Source organism: Carassius auratus, chromosome 29 (genome assembly GCF_003368295.1).
Source record: "Carassius auratus strain Wakin chromosome 29, ASM336829v1, whole genome shotgun sequence".
Classification (NCBI taxonomy): Eukaryota; Metazoa; Chordata; class Actinopteri; order Cypriniformes; family Cyprinidae; genus Carassius; species Carassius auratus.
The window spans coordinates 5,361,575-5,378,968 of record NC_039271.1 but is presented as its reverse complement, the minus strand read 5'-3'; the positions used below and the strand labels follow the sequence as shown (position 1 = coordinate 5,378,968).

The following is a 17,394-nucleotide window of genomic DNA, read 5'->3' as shown; positions in this document are numbered from 1 at the left end:
ATATTATATTTTATATATTATTTTTCTTTTGGGTTTGTAGGATAGTGATAAAGATTTAAATTACAATTGATTATTTTTTAGGGCTGAACTGTGATCCTTATATATAATATTTTAATGTCATTAATGAATTTTGTACTATTCATTTTTTGCTATTTATTTACCAGTAAATTTGGTCTTTCAAATTAATTCACATAATTTTATATGTTATTAAAGATAATAAATCCCTATTCCAGTTCTTCAAAAAAAATGCAATTAACGTTTGTATAAATGTCTCAAATAATAAAATAAATGCATGGCGTATGAGAATCACTAACTTACTCGGAGCTGCCATCTGGTGGTCGTACAAGTGAACTTGTTATTTTAGTATTATTTACATCCAATGTTGATGATTGTTCACTAACGTTTCTAAATGTGTCTGACAAATATTCCATATATTTTCTCAATAAAAACATTAAGCAATAATGCTAGATAAATCATGTGTTTTTTTTTAATACTTTGACTCAGAGCTGCCACCCGCTGGTCATATAAGTGAACTGAATCATGTTTGACCTTTTGCCACAAGACGGCGTAAAATGAGAAGATCAAGCGGTGAATGGGCTGAAACCAATTCTCCATGTGACCTAAATTATATTTTTTAATATATAATATAATATAATATAACAATTATTAGTCTGTGCCGCAAACATGTTGAATAATGCATGACGTAAGCGTTCTTCTGCCCAATCGGAATGCTTCTTTTAAAACAACGTCACCCAAAACAGAATGGCGGTGTCCGTACAGCGTCTCGGCGCAGCGGGGAGACACTTTATAAAGAATTTATTGAACACCAGAACCTTTAGCAGGGTAAGATATTACAAACACATAATTAATATAATTAATAACTGCCAAATATACCAAAACAAAATCCTGGCGATCCTTTAAAACAATCGGGTTAAGTCCAGCGTGGCTACTGGATTCAGTGATGCAAATGTAACACATCATAATGCGACATTGTTTTGCGAAAACATTTAATTTATTGTTAACGTAACTCGAATCCATTTTGATATTTACCTTGCATATCCTGCTTAGTAAATCATGGTTATATCGCATGATTTAAAGCGTGCTGTCTGTGTTTCAGACGAGATCCACCCAGGCTGTCAGTCAGGTGGTTTTAAATGTACCTGAGACAAAGGTCACGACCCTTGACAACGGGCTCAGAGTGGCATCTGAAGACTCGGGCCTGACCACGTGCACGGTGAGTTCACCATCTGAGGAAATGTTGAAAAGCAAGTTTTAAATGCATATCAGCAGTCACTTTTTAATACACCAAGTGTGCTTTAATTATCTTTTTGTGATAAATCAAATGCAAATTAATAACAACAACCACATATATTGTGTCCAATAAAATGTAATTGCACATTTTTCTAACTCTTTGTATCAAAATGTGATATACAATGTTTAATGGCCAAACAACAATCCACTTTCTTCTTCTACCCGGTGAAATTATTAGTATTATTTTTATTGTATTATAGTTCATCAGTATTTTGAATTGGCATATATACTTTTTTTTGTTTAATATATTTCTATTTATTAAACAAATTTTGTTTAATATATTTCTTAAATTTTATATATTATATATTAAATTTATATATTAAATTGTTTAATATATTTCTAATTTTGTTAAATATTTCTATTTATGGTAAATTTATTTTTATTATTTCATTTTTACTTTTAATTATTTCCAGTTAGTCTGGTATATTTAATCAAGAACAGTTCCCAAAGCAACATTTCTACTTTCCCCTTACTTTAAAAATATAATTGTATTTTATTTCAGCATGTCTTTTTTTAATTAACAAAATATTCTAATAGTTTTAGTTTTAGCTGATGTGATAAACATGGTTAAAAATGCATTTGCATTAGAGCATTTGTATCAAACATAATACCTAAAACAATAGTAGATACACTTTAATGAGTAGAGACTGTGCATTAAATATATAAACAGTCCATATAAAAATGGACTAATAATGATAACGAATGAGAATAATAATAATAATAATGAAAAATCAGTAATAATAATAATAACAACAGAAAAGCCATAAAGTGGAATTGGGTGATTCCTGTGAGAGGAAGTAAATTATCACAATATTTACTCTACAAACCAAAATATGGAGAAATCAGGTAAACTACATCTCCATTGAGATGACTAAGACAAAAAAAAAAAAAAAGTCTAAGTTTCCCCTACTCCGATCACATGATCCAGGTTGGACTGTGGATTGATGCTGGGAGCCGTTATGAAAATGAGCACAATAATGGTACAGCACACTTCCTGGAGCACATGGCTTTCAAGGTACGAGAAATGATAAGAAATGTGTCTGAATACTAAAACAGTTGAGTGTAGAAGGCATCAGATCTGTGGCTGTGTTTCAGGGCACCAGGAAGAGGTCTCAGCTGGACCTGGAGCTGGAGATCGAGAACATGGGAGCTCACCTGAACGCATACACCTCCAGAGAGCAGACGGTGTACTACGCCAAAGCCTTCTCCAAAGATCTGCCCAGAGGTAAGCCATCAAACACAAACTCATGTTGGGCAGAACGGCATTGTGGGTGTGCTGTAAGTGAGTCTCTGCTGGCAGCGGTGGAAATCCTGGCGGACATCATTCAGAACAGCACGCTGGGAGAGGCCGAGATCGAGCGCGAGCGGGGCGTCATTCTCCGAGAGATGCAGGAAGTGGAGACCAACCTGCAGGAAGTGGTGTTTGATCACCTGCACGCTACAGCCTATCAGGACACGCCTCTCGGGAGAACCATCCTGGGCCCTACGGAGAACATCAAGTACGTGTTACATGTTTAAATGATTACTCGCAGTACGTTAGGACAGTTGTTTTGTATCACAAGTTTATTGTAATATGCAAATTATGCTAATTAAATATGCACTAATTTACATACTTTTCAATAACAGAGCCAGGTACAAAATTCTTGAGTGGATGTTGTGCTTTTATTCATTTTATTAGCTTTTTTTATTTACTGCTTACATGAATGTTTTTATTAGATTTATTTATTCCAAATTATTTCAGTTTCTAATTTTCATTTAGGTTTTTCATTTCAGAATATATTTTTTTTATTTCAGAATTTTCAGTTAACAAAAATATTATCACTATTTTAGTTTTTGTAAAGAAAAATTTTAGGTTTCTTTAAACATTACGGTTTACATATATTTATGTTTTAGTTTTTAATTTATTTCCATTTAGTCATGTTGATGCTTTTAACTAAAACAATTTTTTTTTATGATTTTAGTTATAAATTTTTTTTTAATGATTTTAGTTAATGATAACAACACTGCTTCATTGTTGAAATGCATTTTTAATTATTAATGGGATTTTGAATTAGCTTTTTTTTATCACTTAATCAGAAAATATCTAGCAGCCTGAAAAAAATATTTTCACCATGTTTTATACACAAATTGAATTATACACGAACAAACACTTTTTGCAAACCCTTTAAAATATAGATAGAAATAAAAATATGTATTGTAACTTCAATCTACAGATGCGTAATGAAATAAACACTTAAGTGTGCATTTTGAATGTTTGCTAACCTTTAGTCTGAATGTTATAGAAGCAAGGAAAGTGCATGTGAAACAGTGCTGTGTGATGTTCTGCAGAAGTATAAATCGAGGGGATCTGGTGGAGTACATCACTACACACTACAGGGGACCGCGGATTGTGTTAGCTGCAGTCGGAGGTAGAGCAGCACAAACACAGAATCAGCATCACTGACCGGTGTAACCGTTAGATCGCTCACTGGTTCAGAGTTTGACCGTTAATACAGTTTCTCGCTCTTTCAGGAGTGTCACATAACGAGCTCATCGATCTGGCTAAATTTCACTTTGGAAAGCTGCCGGCCAGATACAGCAGAGAGGCTTTACTGCCCTGCCACTTCACCGGCAGCGAGGTGAACAGACTCATTAACATTTCTGCATTTAGCAGACGCTTTTATCCAAAGCGTCTTACAGTGCGTTCGGTGCATTTAAACATTTTATTGTTTTACTGATAAGATTATAATGGTATTTTTACCAGTATTATAATTATAAATCACTTTTACACATAGGAATAACTTGTGTTTTTTGTGACGACAACATCAATTATGATTAAAAATTCATACTTTGTAAAGATCATGTTTACAGTATTGCACTTACATTATACGTCTACATTAGTCTTCTAATGTAAGTGTTGTATTGTAAATACAATAAGTGATGAATATTAAAGTGCCCCTTTTCTGCTCATTACAAATTCTTAATTTTATTTTTGACGATTGCCTGATTCAAATTCATGATTCAAAATTATTTTATTCTATCCGTCTTTTCCAACTCTGCCTTTTTGAAAAGCCAAGCCAATTATTTTTCATGTTTTATTTTTTTCATTTAGTAATTAAACGTAATTCATTTAGTTGCTAATCAAGTTTTTCATCTAATAGTTATTTCATGTAGCCTTAATTCAATGAACAAATGTTTTAATAATTTTGTTGATGATGATGATCCTACTCTCTGATATCTTAATGCTGAAAATGCATGAAAATTAAAACAAGTTACACGTTTTCTGAAATTTTGTGATATATAAAAACGGGGCATTATATAATTATTATATGCACTCATTTTAATACATATCCACAAATTCTTCAGAGATATACCGTATTTTTTCGGACTATAAGTCGCACCTGAGTATAAGTAATGATTCCAAAAATCATGCAATATATATATAATTATTTTTTTTTACAGAGAAGGAATTATGTGCTTTTTGTTAATTTAATTAGTTTTAAAAAAATATTCCTATTTAAGTTTCATTTCATTAATAAACAGAAATAATGTCAGGACTACAAACGAGGCATTTAAGGCAGTAGCTTTCTGTTTTCTGCATAAACACAGTGAATAAGCTTAGCTTTCGTTGTAAATGGCGTTGTGCTGTGGATTGCTCACAGATCCGTGTGCGGGATGATAAGATGCCTCTGGCTCATATAGCCATCGCTGTGGAGGCCGTCGGCTGGTCGCATCCGGACACCATCCCGCTCATGGTGGCCAATACACTCATCGGGAACTGGGATCGCTCGCTCGGAGGCGGGATGGTAGGAGCGCGATCACTAAACGGTTACACTGAAAGAAAAAGACCTGAAACCCAACTAACCGCTCCTTGTTTTCGGTCAGAACTTGTCCAGTAAGCTGGCACAGATGGCGTGTCAGGGGAACCTGTGCCACAGCTTCCAGTCCTTCAACACCTGCTACACCGACACGGGTCTGTGGGGGCTTTACCTGGTGTGTGAAGCAGGGACCGTCAGCGACATGATGCGCTTCACACAGCTGGAGTGGTGAGAGATCCATGTTCACTCGGCTTTGTCGAGATGAAAGATGAGCAGCTAACACCTGGTCTCCTTCAGGATGTCTCTGTGTACGAGTGTGACTGAAAGCGAGGTGAACCGAGCCAAAAACCTGCTGAGGACAAACATGCTGCTTCACCTGGACGGTAAGAGGAACGGGGTGCATGAGGGCAAATCAGGACCTTTCAAGAAAACTGAATTCATCATGTTCTCTGAATGAATGTTGAAGGAGAAACATGTGTTTGATGCAACTTAGAAGAGATCTCGATTGCTTTTTAATTAATTAATTTTTACAGATGTAAGAAATAGAAATGGCAAGAATATGGAAATGTTTACTGTAACTTCTGATCACACTGCAAAAAAAAGTTGTTTGTGGTGTCTAGGATCCACTCCCATCTGTGAGGACATCGGCCGGCAGATGCTGTGTTACAGCCGCAGGATTCCTCTGAACGAGCTGGAGGCCAGAATAGATGTGAGTAAATGAACAGGCTGACCTTTGACCCATGCACGTGCTTTTCTAGCATTATTCAGGACAGAGCTGTTTCTGTAAAAATAAGTTTGCTTAAATCTTGCATTGTTTATTCACGGCAGACAAGCGAGTTTTATGATCGCTACATGGTCTGTTATTGCTTGGATAATTATAATTAATTTATTTAACAACAGGAAAATAATATTCTATTATGTGATATACATATGCTAATCAAAAATAGGAAACGGACATGATTTGGTTTAATCATCTTGCATTTCCTCTCAAAATGATGGATGTTATTATAAAAATGAATTTAGCAGAAATAGGTTAATGCAAACTTTAATTTACATTAGGTAAAAATTCTTATTGTCTGTGCAGTAACATTTATATTAAATTTAACAATAGAAAAATAATACCCTATTTATTATTTCCAAATTCCTTTAAATTTTTATATTAAAAATAGGGAAAATTACATTTATTTCTGTAAACAGTGTCCATCATTTTAGTAATAAAATATTCATTAAAATTCCCTCCTCTCAGGCCATCGATGCCACAACCATCAAAGACGTGTGCATGAAATACATCTATAATAAAGCTCCTGCTATAGCAGCCGTTGGTGAGTATTCAGATTCTCTCTTTAATATCTGATATAGTCCCAGCTCTGGTCCTGGAGTGTCTTCATTCCCAGTCACACACGATTGAACTCAGATCAGCTGGTTAGTAGACACTACAGGACCTGAAAGAGAGCAGAGCGATGGGACACTAATCCTTGATGTTTTTTAGGTCCGATCGAGCAGCTCCCGGACTATAAGAGCATCCGCGGTGACATGCAACGGCTGTGAAGCGTCTGCACATTAACAAGAGAATTTAAGATGCGCTTTTTCATGTTTATTTTATTATAAAATAAAGAACAACACAATAAAGTTAAAAGACCATGTCATGTGTGTGTTTGTGTGTTTTCTTTCCCTGTGGCACTTTTGTCATTTCTTGTTTTTAGCAGCGACCTGCTCCTGAGCAGCTTTCTTAGCCTTGATCATCTCCACCAGCTCCTGCAGAAACACATTTACATTGTTATAAGAAAAGATTTTTAATTTCACTAATAACTATTATTAATATTAATGTTATTTAATAATAATAATTACTAATTCAAAGGGTTTTTATTAATTACATGGCACCTTGTAAATCTACATTAATCAGTGTGCATTATAAGTGTTACAGAAAAATTTATAAATGTTTTTATAATTTATTATTATTATTAATACTACTATTAAATGCATTTTTTTTTATTAATTGTGCCTTAAGTGTGATATTTATTTTTACATTGTTACATTTTTCTCTAAATAATAAAAATAATTACTTTGCACCTTATTCTTATATTTATTTCCGTATAATAATGCTTTAGCAATTAGCTTGCATTATAACAAAAATGTAAATAATTAATATACATAAGTAGCGGCTATTTTTAATCAAACAAATTAATAATAATGATTATGAGTATTATTGTCGTCTAATAATTGTATTGCATATTTCTATATTCTGTGTAGTAATTCTTGGGCAATGCTTTATGTAAACAAAAATTATGCCAAAATAGTACTTTGAATTAAAGGGAAAAAAAACAAGTATTATTTTAGTGTGTTGCTCAAGGCTGTCAGTTTCTGCAGAAGTCGGAGCGTCTCACCTTGTATCTCTTCATGCAGTCTTTCTTGGAGCGTCCAGGAACGGCCTCCGAGATCTTCTCCCAGCGCTCCGGCGTGTTCACCGGGAACGTCTTCAGCGCCTGCTCCAGAAGCTTCTGCTCCTCTGTGGTCCAGGGTGAGGAGTTGGATTCAGCGCCTACAGCTGGAGGAAACCATGTTCAGAATGAGACGGTTTTGCAGCGGTATACTGTGATGACTCACAGGGCTGCAGGATGAATCAGATTTTAATCATGATCACTATTCATGCTTCTCTCGATTTAAGCGTAATCATTTGTATTTAGCATTGGCAAGAAGCCTCCAAAAGCTACGCTAGCCAGATCCCCCAATTAGAGCTTTTTCCAAAAATCAATAGATTTTCTTCCTAGTGGTTTAATCTTAACTTAATATTTTTTTATTTTAACAAAATAATCATGATTATTAATTAGCTTGCATTATACATTGCAACATGTGATGGATCTTTATATTTAATTAAATATATATATAAATAAGTCTTATTTTATTAATAACGTGGCACGTCATTCTAATTCGACCTTATTAAAAATATCATATAATAATGAACATATTTTTAATTAATTGTTAATATTGTTTATTTATATAAAAAATACATTTAATTAATTACTTGGCACCTTATTGTGTGATATGGATATTATATAAATACAATTAATCAGTGTAATTAATATTCAGAATTTTTAGTTGTGTTATAAATTATATTAAAAATATTATTTACTTAGCACCTTATTCTAATTCCACCCTAATAATAAACTTGAATTATAATAAGCGTTACGGATATTATAAGTATTATTATAATCAATTTCAAATGTTATAAATAATTATAATAATATAAATACAAAAAAAAAAAAAAAAAAAAAACATTCTTAATTTATGAATTACTCTTCATTGTAATTCTTAATATTTGTTCTAGATTTATTATATAATATATTATTGTCATTGTTCTGATTTGGCTTCTGGTCAGCTTGCATTATATTAAAAGTGTGTGTTATAAACAAAATCGTATTATATACTCTCTTATTATTCTAATTCTACCATGTCAATATTTATGATAAACAGTTGATCCATTGTCGTGCACCTTACCATCGAATCTCTCTGAGGGCGCAGCGTTGTCTACCGTCTGAGGAACAACTGAATGCTCCTTCTTGAACTTCTCAAAGGCCTTTCGGTTAATCTCATCTTTCTGGTGAGGATCTGCCATCAAGAAAAGCAAATTAGCCGTACTACTTCCATCCTGCGTGCGGCATAAACCCAGTCCGCGGTTACGTACCCAGCTTCTGCAGTGTTTTTGCTTTATTGATGACGTCTTTGGCGGTTCTCTTCACGCCGCTGCTGGAGTGCTGGTTCATGTAGCTGGCGATCACCTCCCATCTGTCCGATCACAGCACATGTGGGTCGGGAACACGGGATCAGTCTGTGTTACAGCAGATGCTTTTCATGGAGACTCACCTGGCGTTGGTTCCGGCGGGAAACAGGTTGACTGCTTTGATGAGCAGCTGCAGGTCTTCCTCGTTCCAGCCTCTGTTATTGGCTCCTCCTCCTCCTCCTGCGCTGGTTTGCTCCGCCCCCCGCACCGCCTGCTGCGCCTGCATCTCCGCCTCCTTCTCCTTCTGCATCTGATTGTTCACCTCCTGCACCTGCAAGCACACACACACACACACACACACCTCAGAGCAGCTAACAGCAGCATTCAGACGTTTCTCTTCAGTAGGGGATCATGAAATGAATCAAACCTGACAGTCAAGTAACATGATTCTCCTAAAGATTTATATTTTAAACAAACGCTACTTTATATTCACCAGAAAAATCCTAAAAATATATTATAAACTTCATGGTTTCCAAATGTGATAATTGCTATTATTAATAACAAGTTATTAAATAATATTAGTTTTGTAATTGCAATATTAATAATTATTAGCAGTATTTTTTTAATATTTCAAAATTCTTTTTATAAAAATATATATTATGGCTTTGAAAATAATTATAATAATTATTTGTAAAAGTTTTTGTAATTGTAATATTACAAATTATTAGTAGTAGTATTTTTGCTGTTCTTTATGAACTTACTATAAAAAAAACAAAAAACACTGCTTCCACAAAAATATTCAAAATGTGTTACACAATGATATAAAATATTCTTATTAATATTAGATTTTACATTTTATTATTGTATATTATAATTATTTCAATTTTTTTTTTAATATAAATTATATTAAAATATTTGTTATTAATATTACTGAGCACCTCTAATTCTACCTTAATATTTGTTATTGCTTTTATTATTTTTTTGTAATTATTTATGTGAAATAATGCTTTGGTAATCAGCTGTCATGTTACAGATATTATAATATTAATTATAGTGATCTTAAGATTTATCAATTGTATTCATTATTACTAATAATTAATTATAATAATAATAATTATTATTCATATTTCAAATAAATGCTGTTCTTTTGAACTTATTCATCAAAAGAATGCTGAAAAATAAAATGTATCACAGTTTCCACTAAAATATATTTGGTTTTCAACATTGATAATCAGAAATGTTTCTTGAGCAGCAGATCATCATATTCTAATCATTTCTGAAGATCATGTGACACTGAAGACTGGGGGAATTCAGTAATTCTGAAAATTCAGCAGCGCATCACAGGAATAAATTACATTTTAACAGAGATTCACATAGTAAACAGTTGTTTTAAATTAAAATAATATTTTCACAATTTCTAGTTCATATAAATAAATGTGTACATGCACCGCAGAATTACAGCTCAATAAAGAGTGTAAATGAGGAGCTGTTTCTCACCTGTTTCTCCAGAGCTGCTTTACTCTGTTCTTTATTCCCTGAAGCCAAAGCTTCATTCAGCGTCTGCAAACTACAAATCAAACCAACAAACACTCAATATTCCTCCAGCGTGCAGCGGTGTTTGAGAGAAGTAAAACATCATTATATTTCCCAGCTCCACCTGCTCAGCTCCAAGCGGTCGCAGAGCTTCTCCACCTCCTCCATCATCCTGACGCCGTCGGCTTCATTGTCTGTGAAGTAGCTGTGAGTCTGAGAGAAGAAGCAGAGAGACAGAGATGAGGATGAGAAGCTCTCGGAGCTGAATGTGTGAGATGATGTGGAGGGTCTCCTGCCTTGCAGGTCGTCCTGAGCTTCTGCCGCTCTTTCTTGATGGCTTTCTTCTGGACTTCTTTCTCTTTCTTGGCCTGCTGTGCTGCCTGTCTCGCCACCTCCTCCTCCTTCTCCTTCAGCATCCGCGCCGCCTTCTCCTCCTCCTGACGCACCTGCACACACACAGCACGACAGAGAGTCACTTACACACAATATATGCACAAATATCCAGATATATGTATATACACAGAGAGAGGGGGGGGGGGGGTTACTTTATACACCATGTGCACAATTATTTGGTAAGTTGCATTTTTGAGGATTCATTTTAATATTGAACTGCTGCAGTGCTCTCGGTCAATCCAAAATGGTATTAACCTCAAACCTGAAGTTTTAAAGAAAGTAAAAGTGAGGTTTTGGCTTTCTTAGGAGAATATCTATGTGAGCACAATTGTGAACCTGGAGCACAAACCAGTCTAAAGTGTTTTTTTTTTTTTTTTTTAAGATGTATACATCACCTGATAGCAGAATAAATGATCTCTCCATTGATGTGTGGTTTGTTAGGAGGACAATATTTGGCCGAGATGCAACTATTTGAAAATCTGGAATCTGCTTTTGTGCTCCAGGGTCTCTCTCTCTCTCTTTCTCTCTCTCTCACACACACACACACACACACACACACACACACACACACACACACACACCTTAAAAATATATATATTATACAAAACCGAAACAGAGAAATACAGTGAAGTGAAGTGCAAGACAAACATTCAGCTAAAGCAGTGATTCCTTCATCCAGCATTCAAGCAGAGTTGCACATCTGTAAATAGAGACTAAGAGTTTGGAGGCACTGACCCGCTCCTTCTCCTCCTGCTCTCGTTTCTTCGCCTCTGCTTTGGCCTTCTTCTCCGACTCTTTCCTGGCTTTCTCCTCCTCTTTGAATTTCTTGATTCGCGGGTCGCAGTTGTAGGCCGTGTCTGAAACACATCACACACACACTGACGCAGACGCTCACAGTGAGATCACGACCCTGTGTCTGAACCGATAATTACCAACGAGCGTCCGGATCCTGTTCATCTCTTCCTTCTTCCTCTGCGCTCGAGAGGCTCGGTTCTGTTTCTCAATCCACCTTCTCTCATCTCGACTGACACACACACACACACACACACACACCAAAGTACTGTCAGTTTAGTAGATAGTTTTAGTCATATATAAGATATTTTTTGTTTTCACTTTAATTTTAAATTAAAGTTTTACACACAAAGACCACAAAATGTTTTAGCATTATTGAGAAATAATTGTTTATAATATTTCAAAGAGTTTTTAATTTTATATTTTGTTTTCATTTTTATTCAAGTCTTAGACAAATATCACAAAGTACAAAAAGAAAACGGTTATTTTATTATAACTGAGAAACAAAATGTAGTTTTTTGTTATTATTATTTAAATTAGTTTTTAATTCATATTTTGAATTCTTTTTAATTTTTAGATTTTCTGTTATAACTTTTAATTTTAATAAAAAATTTAGACAAATACTACAAAGTTCAAAAAGTACAAATATCTACAATTTCTTTTAATATTTTGAATTAGTTTTTATTTTTATATTTTCTGTTTTATATTTTCTGTTTAAAATTTTAGTAATTTTGTGGTGTTATTTTCATTTTTATTTTTCATTATCCTTTACTTTTTTATGTCTACATAGTTGTTTTTAATTCATTTTTATTTTTATTTTAGTTATATATCAACTTAAAACATTAGAAATATTGCCTAGTAATTTTTCTAAAATTATTTATTTTAAGTGACGATTTTTTATGGTTTAGTGTGTTAACTATAATAACCCTGTGCAGTAGAAAAAAAATTATATTACAAAATACCAAACCAAAACCAATAATAAATATTATTCACCATTCAGCTTTTTCCTTTTCCTCCTCATCTAAATATGAAAATTCCCTCCACGAGTCAAAGTTGTACCTTCGGAAACAAAAGGGAAAACAATTATATAGTTTTTTTTGTTTCTCTGGCATTATTTTGGCTTTAAATCTATGAATAAGTCATAGATATAGATATAGAAACCACTATGAATAAGTCATAGGTGATATTTCCTTACCAAAAGGAATAGAAATGATCGACCTCTTCAAAAGAGGCGTCCTTGCTTCCCAGACTCGGGACGTGTTTTTTCACAGACCATCTGATTGAGAGAAACACATCAGCGTGATCTCAAAGCTCTGAACCGGAATCCTCTGAATCAGTCATGTGAGGCGTTTACCTGCTGTTCCTCTCAAACACCGGCGCAAACACCTCGAAGAAGTTCTCTTTGCCTTCTGCTTTAGAAGGAACCATGTTATCAAACGTGGGATCCACGCTGTCAAACGCTCTCCGCTTCACCGGATCCGACAGCATCTCCATCGCTGCAGCACACCAGAGCAGATACAGGACCTGAAGAATGATTCTCCAACACTCATCCCTTTCATTTCACTTATGATAAAGCAATAAAGTCCAAACCTTTTGTTATGCAAGTGAAATAATCATTATCTCCCTCCACAATCTGCTCTCCGGCTGCTTTCCTCTTGTCCGGGTGATGTTTGAGGACCATGGCTTTATCTGCGGAGAACAGGCAGCATGTTACTACGAAATATCTTGAATGTTCTGAAGTCTCTTCAGCTCACCAAAAAATGTGATATATTATTACTATTTGAAGTAACTGTCTTCTATGTGAGCATATAGTAAACTGTAATTTATTTCTGTGATGCGCTGCTAAATTTTCAGCATCATTCCTCCAGTCTCCAGAGTCACATGATCTTCAGAAATCATGAAAATCTTATATTCGAAAAGAGAATATTTTTGTGGAAATAAACTATTTTGGGGATTCTCTGATGAATTCAAAAGAACAGCATTTATTTCAAATAGATACATTATAAATGTATTTTTGATCATTTCGCTTCTGAGTTAATTTAAAATAAAATAAAAAAAATTCTGACCCAAACTTTTGAATGATGTAGTGAATCATGGTATGTTTTCTTTAAATATTTCTGTTTTCAACATTGATAATAAATCACAAATGTTTCTAAAGTGTGACGCTGAAGACTAAAGCTGAAAATACAGCTTTGATCACAAAAATAAATTGCAGTTTAACAGATACTCACAAAGAAAAACCGCTATATTAAATAGTAAAAATATCTAACAATTTTTATTGCATTTATGATCAAATAAATGCAGCCTTGCTATTTAGTATTATACAATGATTTCCAAACACACACAAACTCAAACTTACGAGCAGCTTTGATCTGTTTCTGGGTTGCTTTGTACCGGACGCGTGCGAGACCTAAAACAGCGTAGTGATCCTGGTTCTGTAACATCAAGAAAAGCATTGTGTCAATGCATCGAGCTCACAGCGTCTCTCAGCTCTGACAGACAGAAGAGCGTCGACACACACACACCTTCCAGTCTTTAGGGTCCAGTGTCTTCAGCATGGGATACTCCTCCAGCTGCAGCTCCTCGTCCTCCTCTTCCTCAGACAGCTCCTCCTCTTCCTCCAGCTCTTGAAACGAAGCTGACACATTTCTACTCCTGCGCTTCAGAAACGCCTCGAACCAGCGACCCACCGGCTCCACCTGAACCTGCTCCGAGGCTGAGACAAAGATAGGACACATTTCACTAAAACAAAACTAAAAGTAAAATTATATTTTATTAGATGTTGTTACGCTATCCAAAAAGGAACAACACAAAACATAGAACAAATACAACTTTCACACCTCAACATACATATACATACACATACATTATATATATATATACACACATACATTATATATATATATACACACACACACACACACACACATATATATATATATATATATATATATATATATACACATACACTGATCATGTATAACATTATGACCACTGACAGTGCAGTGAATAACATTGATTACACACACAGACACATTTATACATATATACACAAATATATATGCATACATATATATATATATACACACATATACATATATGTATGTATGCATGTATATATTATTTACATTAAATATTATACACAATATATAGCACACACATATATATATATTTTCATGAATTAACATAAGAAGAACTCAATTGCAATTGCACTAAGCAGTACAGTATTTGTTATAGCTTATTAAAATTAAATCACATCAGGGATTTTTTCCCCCCCGGAGTCTATATTATTTTGAAATGCACATAATTAAATTATATAAATCTTACTAAATACATCTACTTCCCTCTAAATTGTATATGTCAGTGTTTCCAAATGCAGATGACTTTGCACCATATTTGAGATAAACCCTTCTTTACATCAATCTAAAGTAAATGCAAATAGATTTTGGTGACAGACACAAACTGAGGGTTTGTTTCTTGTGTTTTCATTCATCTCAGCTCGAAATGATTGATGTCATCTCTAAAGCATGCCAATATAACACATAATCACAACATCTGACTGTAAGAAGTGTTTCTGATATGATGTGTGTTTGTCAGCAGATCTCTCATTACTGTCACACTTACCGGCGACCGCGTCGAAAAAGCGCTGTAAGCTGCCCGTCTGACGCCTCCTTCAGCATCTTCACGAGTTCACACACACGGACGACCTAAAGAGCTCGCATTAGCGGGAAAGATCGGCTCGATTCAGGTATTTCTAAGCCGCTGTTCCGCTCGGGTCGGCCTGATCCACATGGGCCGCGCACAGCTGTCAGTGTTACATCCGCAGGCTTCCGCCGCGCGACAGCGAGGTCACATTGGGTTCCGCTACAACAGCGTTACACCAATTCACCATGACAACGATAATTCCCGCCAAATACAACTTAATTTTACTACTGTAAAACCACAATAAATAACTATTTTTCTTAATTTCTTAAATCAATGACTAATATGACGGTACAGTTTTGTAGCAGTACTTAGTCAAATGATGGCATTTTGCTAGAAATAATGGCCATTTTATTTATTTAACATGTATTTATTTATTGTATGCAATTATTTTTAAACAGGTTTTTCTACAACTCAATCATTACTAAATAATCTAGTAACATAATTATTTATATAGTGAATGATGTTATTCTATAATATACTGTAATACAGTATTTACAGGAAATAAAAAACTGTAATACTCATTTGTTAAATTTGGGATATAAGAAATATAAATGCAATGTCATTTAAATATTATACTTGCGCAATAATAATAAAAACAGTATAGGAAAAAAGTCATTAAAAAAATTCATTAATACATTTAATTTATTTTTGTGAATTTTTTTTCTTTCTCTTTCCTGAATTATAGATAAATTCTATGAATAAATGACTTCTATTATTAATACCTTATAAGGATTTAAGGTGCCAGCTGAATAATTAGAATTGGCAGTATTTTTCTCAATGATTCATAAAAAAAATGCCATTTTAATTGAAAACAAATAATTCTTCCATGTGATACAATCTTTATTGACAAATAAAAATATCAATTATGAACATCTGTACATATTACAGTAAACATACAGAAACTGTGGAGCCATTGGCATCTCAGGTAAGAGACAGTCTGACTCACAAACCTGTAAATCTACCAAAACACTCCTCAGGCCCAAAGCCAGTTTACAGTTCACGCCTCACACGCATCAGAATTCATTATGGGAACTGAAATATTAGACTGTACATCTCGTGTGGCAAATAACTTTACATTTAGTTCATTAGTTTTGACACTTTCACATCTCAGTGTAATTAAAGGAAGTGTTGTGTACATCCGCTCCATCCAAATGAATGACTGGCACTGACCTGCTCATTTTCACATATCAAACACAAACACATCACACACACACACACACACAACACACACACACACACACACACACACACACACACACACACACACACACACACACACACACACACACACACACACACACACACAGGAGTTTGGGTTCAGCATGATTACAGCAGACTCACAGCATTTAGAGCAGCAGACATCAACAGACATGCATCAGTGTTTCAAACAAAAACAGTGACAGTACAATGAGTTTTAACGGAGGAAGAAGGCACCCAATCCTTACATCTGACCGATATTCAAGGCTTTGCTGGTGCCAAAAATTCCTTTGGGTTAATCTCACGAAACATTTACAGCTCATATTTCGTCTTCTTATATATATATTGTTTTTTAATATGGAAAATGTAGCCTATTTTTATGACCATTGAGATTTGTTTTTATTGTAATCTATAAAGATATAATATATAATATCTTGCAATAAGAAAATGAAACCTATTGTAATGACTTAATGATTTATTTTAATAAATCAATTATAAAATATAGTATTTTTAATAAGGAAAATGACAAACTTAGATTGTTTAATTTAGATACCTTTTCACATTTTTTTTTACAGAAATACAGTAAAGTAAAAAAATAATTAATTAAATAAGCATGAATTAAGGGCAGCAAAACAAAAAAATAGCATTATGTATAAATACCATATCCTTTAAATAATACATAATTGTTTGTACATTATAAAATAATAATAAAAAAATGTGTCGTAAACAATTATAATGTCTTAAAAATAGCTGCTTTATCTTTAAGTATATATGTATACATAAATATATAAAATAATTGTTTTGTGAAATAGGACCCGTGCATGTTCTTGAATGGTTCTGTGAGATTCACCCATTAGCATTTCTTTCTTTTCTCGGACAAAATTCACAGTTGTGTTCTTGTCACAATCACCTAAAGAAAGACCTCATAGAAGAGTTAAGAGCAGAAGA

The 17,394-nt window shown here is 34.0% G+C and overlaps 3 protein-coding genes across 5 annotated transcripts in view; 1 reads left to right on the top strand and 2 right to left on the bottom strand.

Moving 5' to 3' along the window:
• Positions 1 to 17,394, bottom strand: part of LOC113048471 (B-cell receptor CD22-like) — a 1,131,192-nt gene that overhangs the window by 58,506 nt on the left and 1,055,292 nt on the right. The gene's annotated exons all lie outside the window — the stretch shown is intronic.
• LOC113048517 (mitochondrial-processing peptidase subunit beta-like) lies at positions 685 to 6,767 on the top strand. The gene is made up of 13 exons (XM_026210376.1): positions 685 to 843; positions 1,118 to 1,234; positions 2,240 to 2,326; positions 2,407 to 2,536; positions 2,612 to 2,810; positions 3,640 to 3,719; positions 3,823 to 3,929; positions 4,953 to 5,096; positions 5,176 to 5,336; positions 5,406 to 5,491; positions 5,729 to 5,817; positions 6,355 to 6,430; positions 6,598 to 6,767. Exons 1-13 carry the CDS (start codon positions 763 to 765, stop codon positions 6,654 to 6,656), a joined length of 1,416 nt encoding a protein of 471 aa, XP_026066161.1. The 5' UTR covers positions 685 to 762; the 3' UTR covers positions 6,657 to 6,767.
• LOC113048502 (dnaJ homolog subfamily C member 2-like) lies at positions 6,700 to 14,255 on the bottom strand. The gene is made up of 16 exons (XM_026210358.1): positions 14,070 to 14,255; positions 13,904 to 13,979; positions 13,135 to 13,233; positions 12,899 to 13,040; positions 12,740 to 12,820; positions 12,538 to 12,603; positions 11,685 to 11,776; positions 11,488 to 11,609; positions 10,656 to 10,805; positions 10,484 to 10,572; positions 10,324 to 10,393; positions 8,970 to 9,157; positions 8,791 to 8,891; positions 8,604 to 8,714; positions 7,493 to 7,653; positions 6,700 to 6,863 (listed from the first exon to the last, which is right to left on the bottom strand). Exons 1-16 carry the CDS (start codon positions 14,100 to 14,102, stop codon positions 6,795 to 6,797), a joined length of 1,650 nt encoding a protein of 549 aa, XP_026066143.1. The 5' UTR covers positions 14,103 to 14,255; the 3' UTR covers positions 6,700 to 6,794.

What these genes read in the sequence shown, in the direction of transcription:
- LOC113048517 (XM_026210376.1), top strand. Translation starts at nt 763, where the DNA reads ATGGCGGTGTCCGTACAGCGTCTCGGCGCAGCGGGGAGACACTTTATA. An exon ending in GCCACTTCACCGGCAGCGAG is followed by an intron (nt 3,930 to 4,952) that starts GTGAACAGACTC and finishes GATTGCTCACAG; the next exon opens with ATCCGTGTGCGGGATGATAA. An exon ending in TCCTGCTATAGCAGCCGTTG is followed by an intron (nt 6,431 to 6,597) that starts GTGAGTATTCAG and finishes GATGTTTTTTAG; the next exon opens with GTCCGATCGAGCAGCTCCCG.
- LOC113048502 (XM_026210358.1), bottom strand. Translation starts at nt 14,102, where the DNA reads ATGCTGAAGACACTGGACCCTAAAGACTGGAAG. An exon ending in GTGTTTGAGAGGAACAGCAG is followed by an intron (nt 12,821 to 12,898) that starts GTAAACGCCTCA and finishes TCTCTCAATCAG; the next exon opens with ATGGTCTGTGAAAAAACACG. An exon ending in AGCTCAGGACGACCTGCAAG is followed by an intron (nt 10,573 to 10,655) that starts GCAGGAGACCCT and finishes TTCTTCTCTCAG; the next exon opens with ACTCACAGCTACTTCACAGA.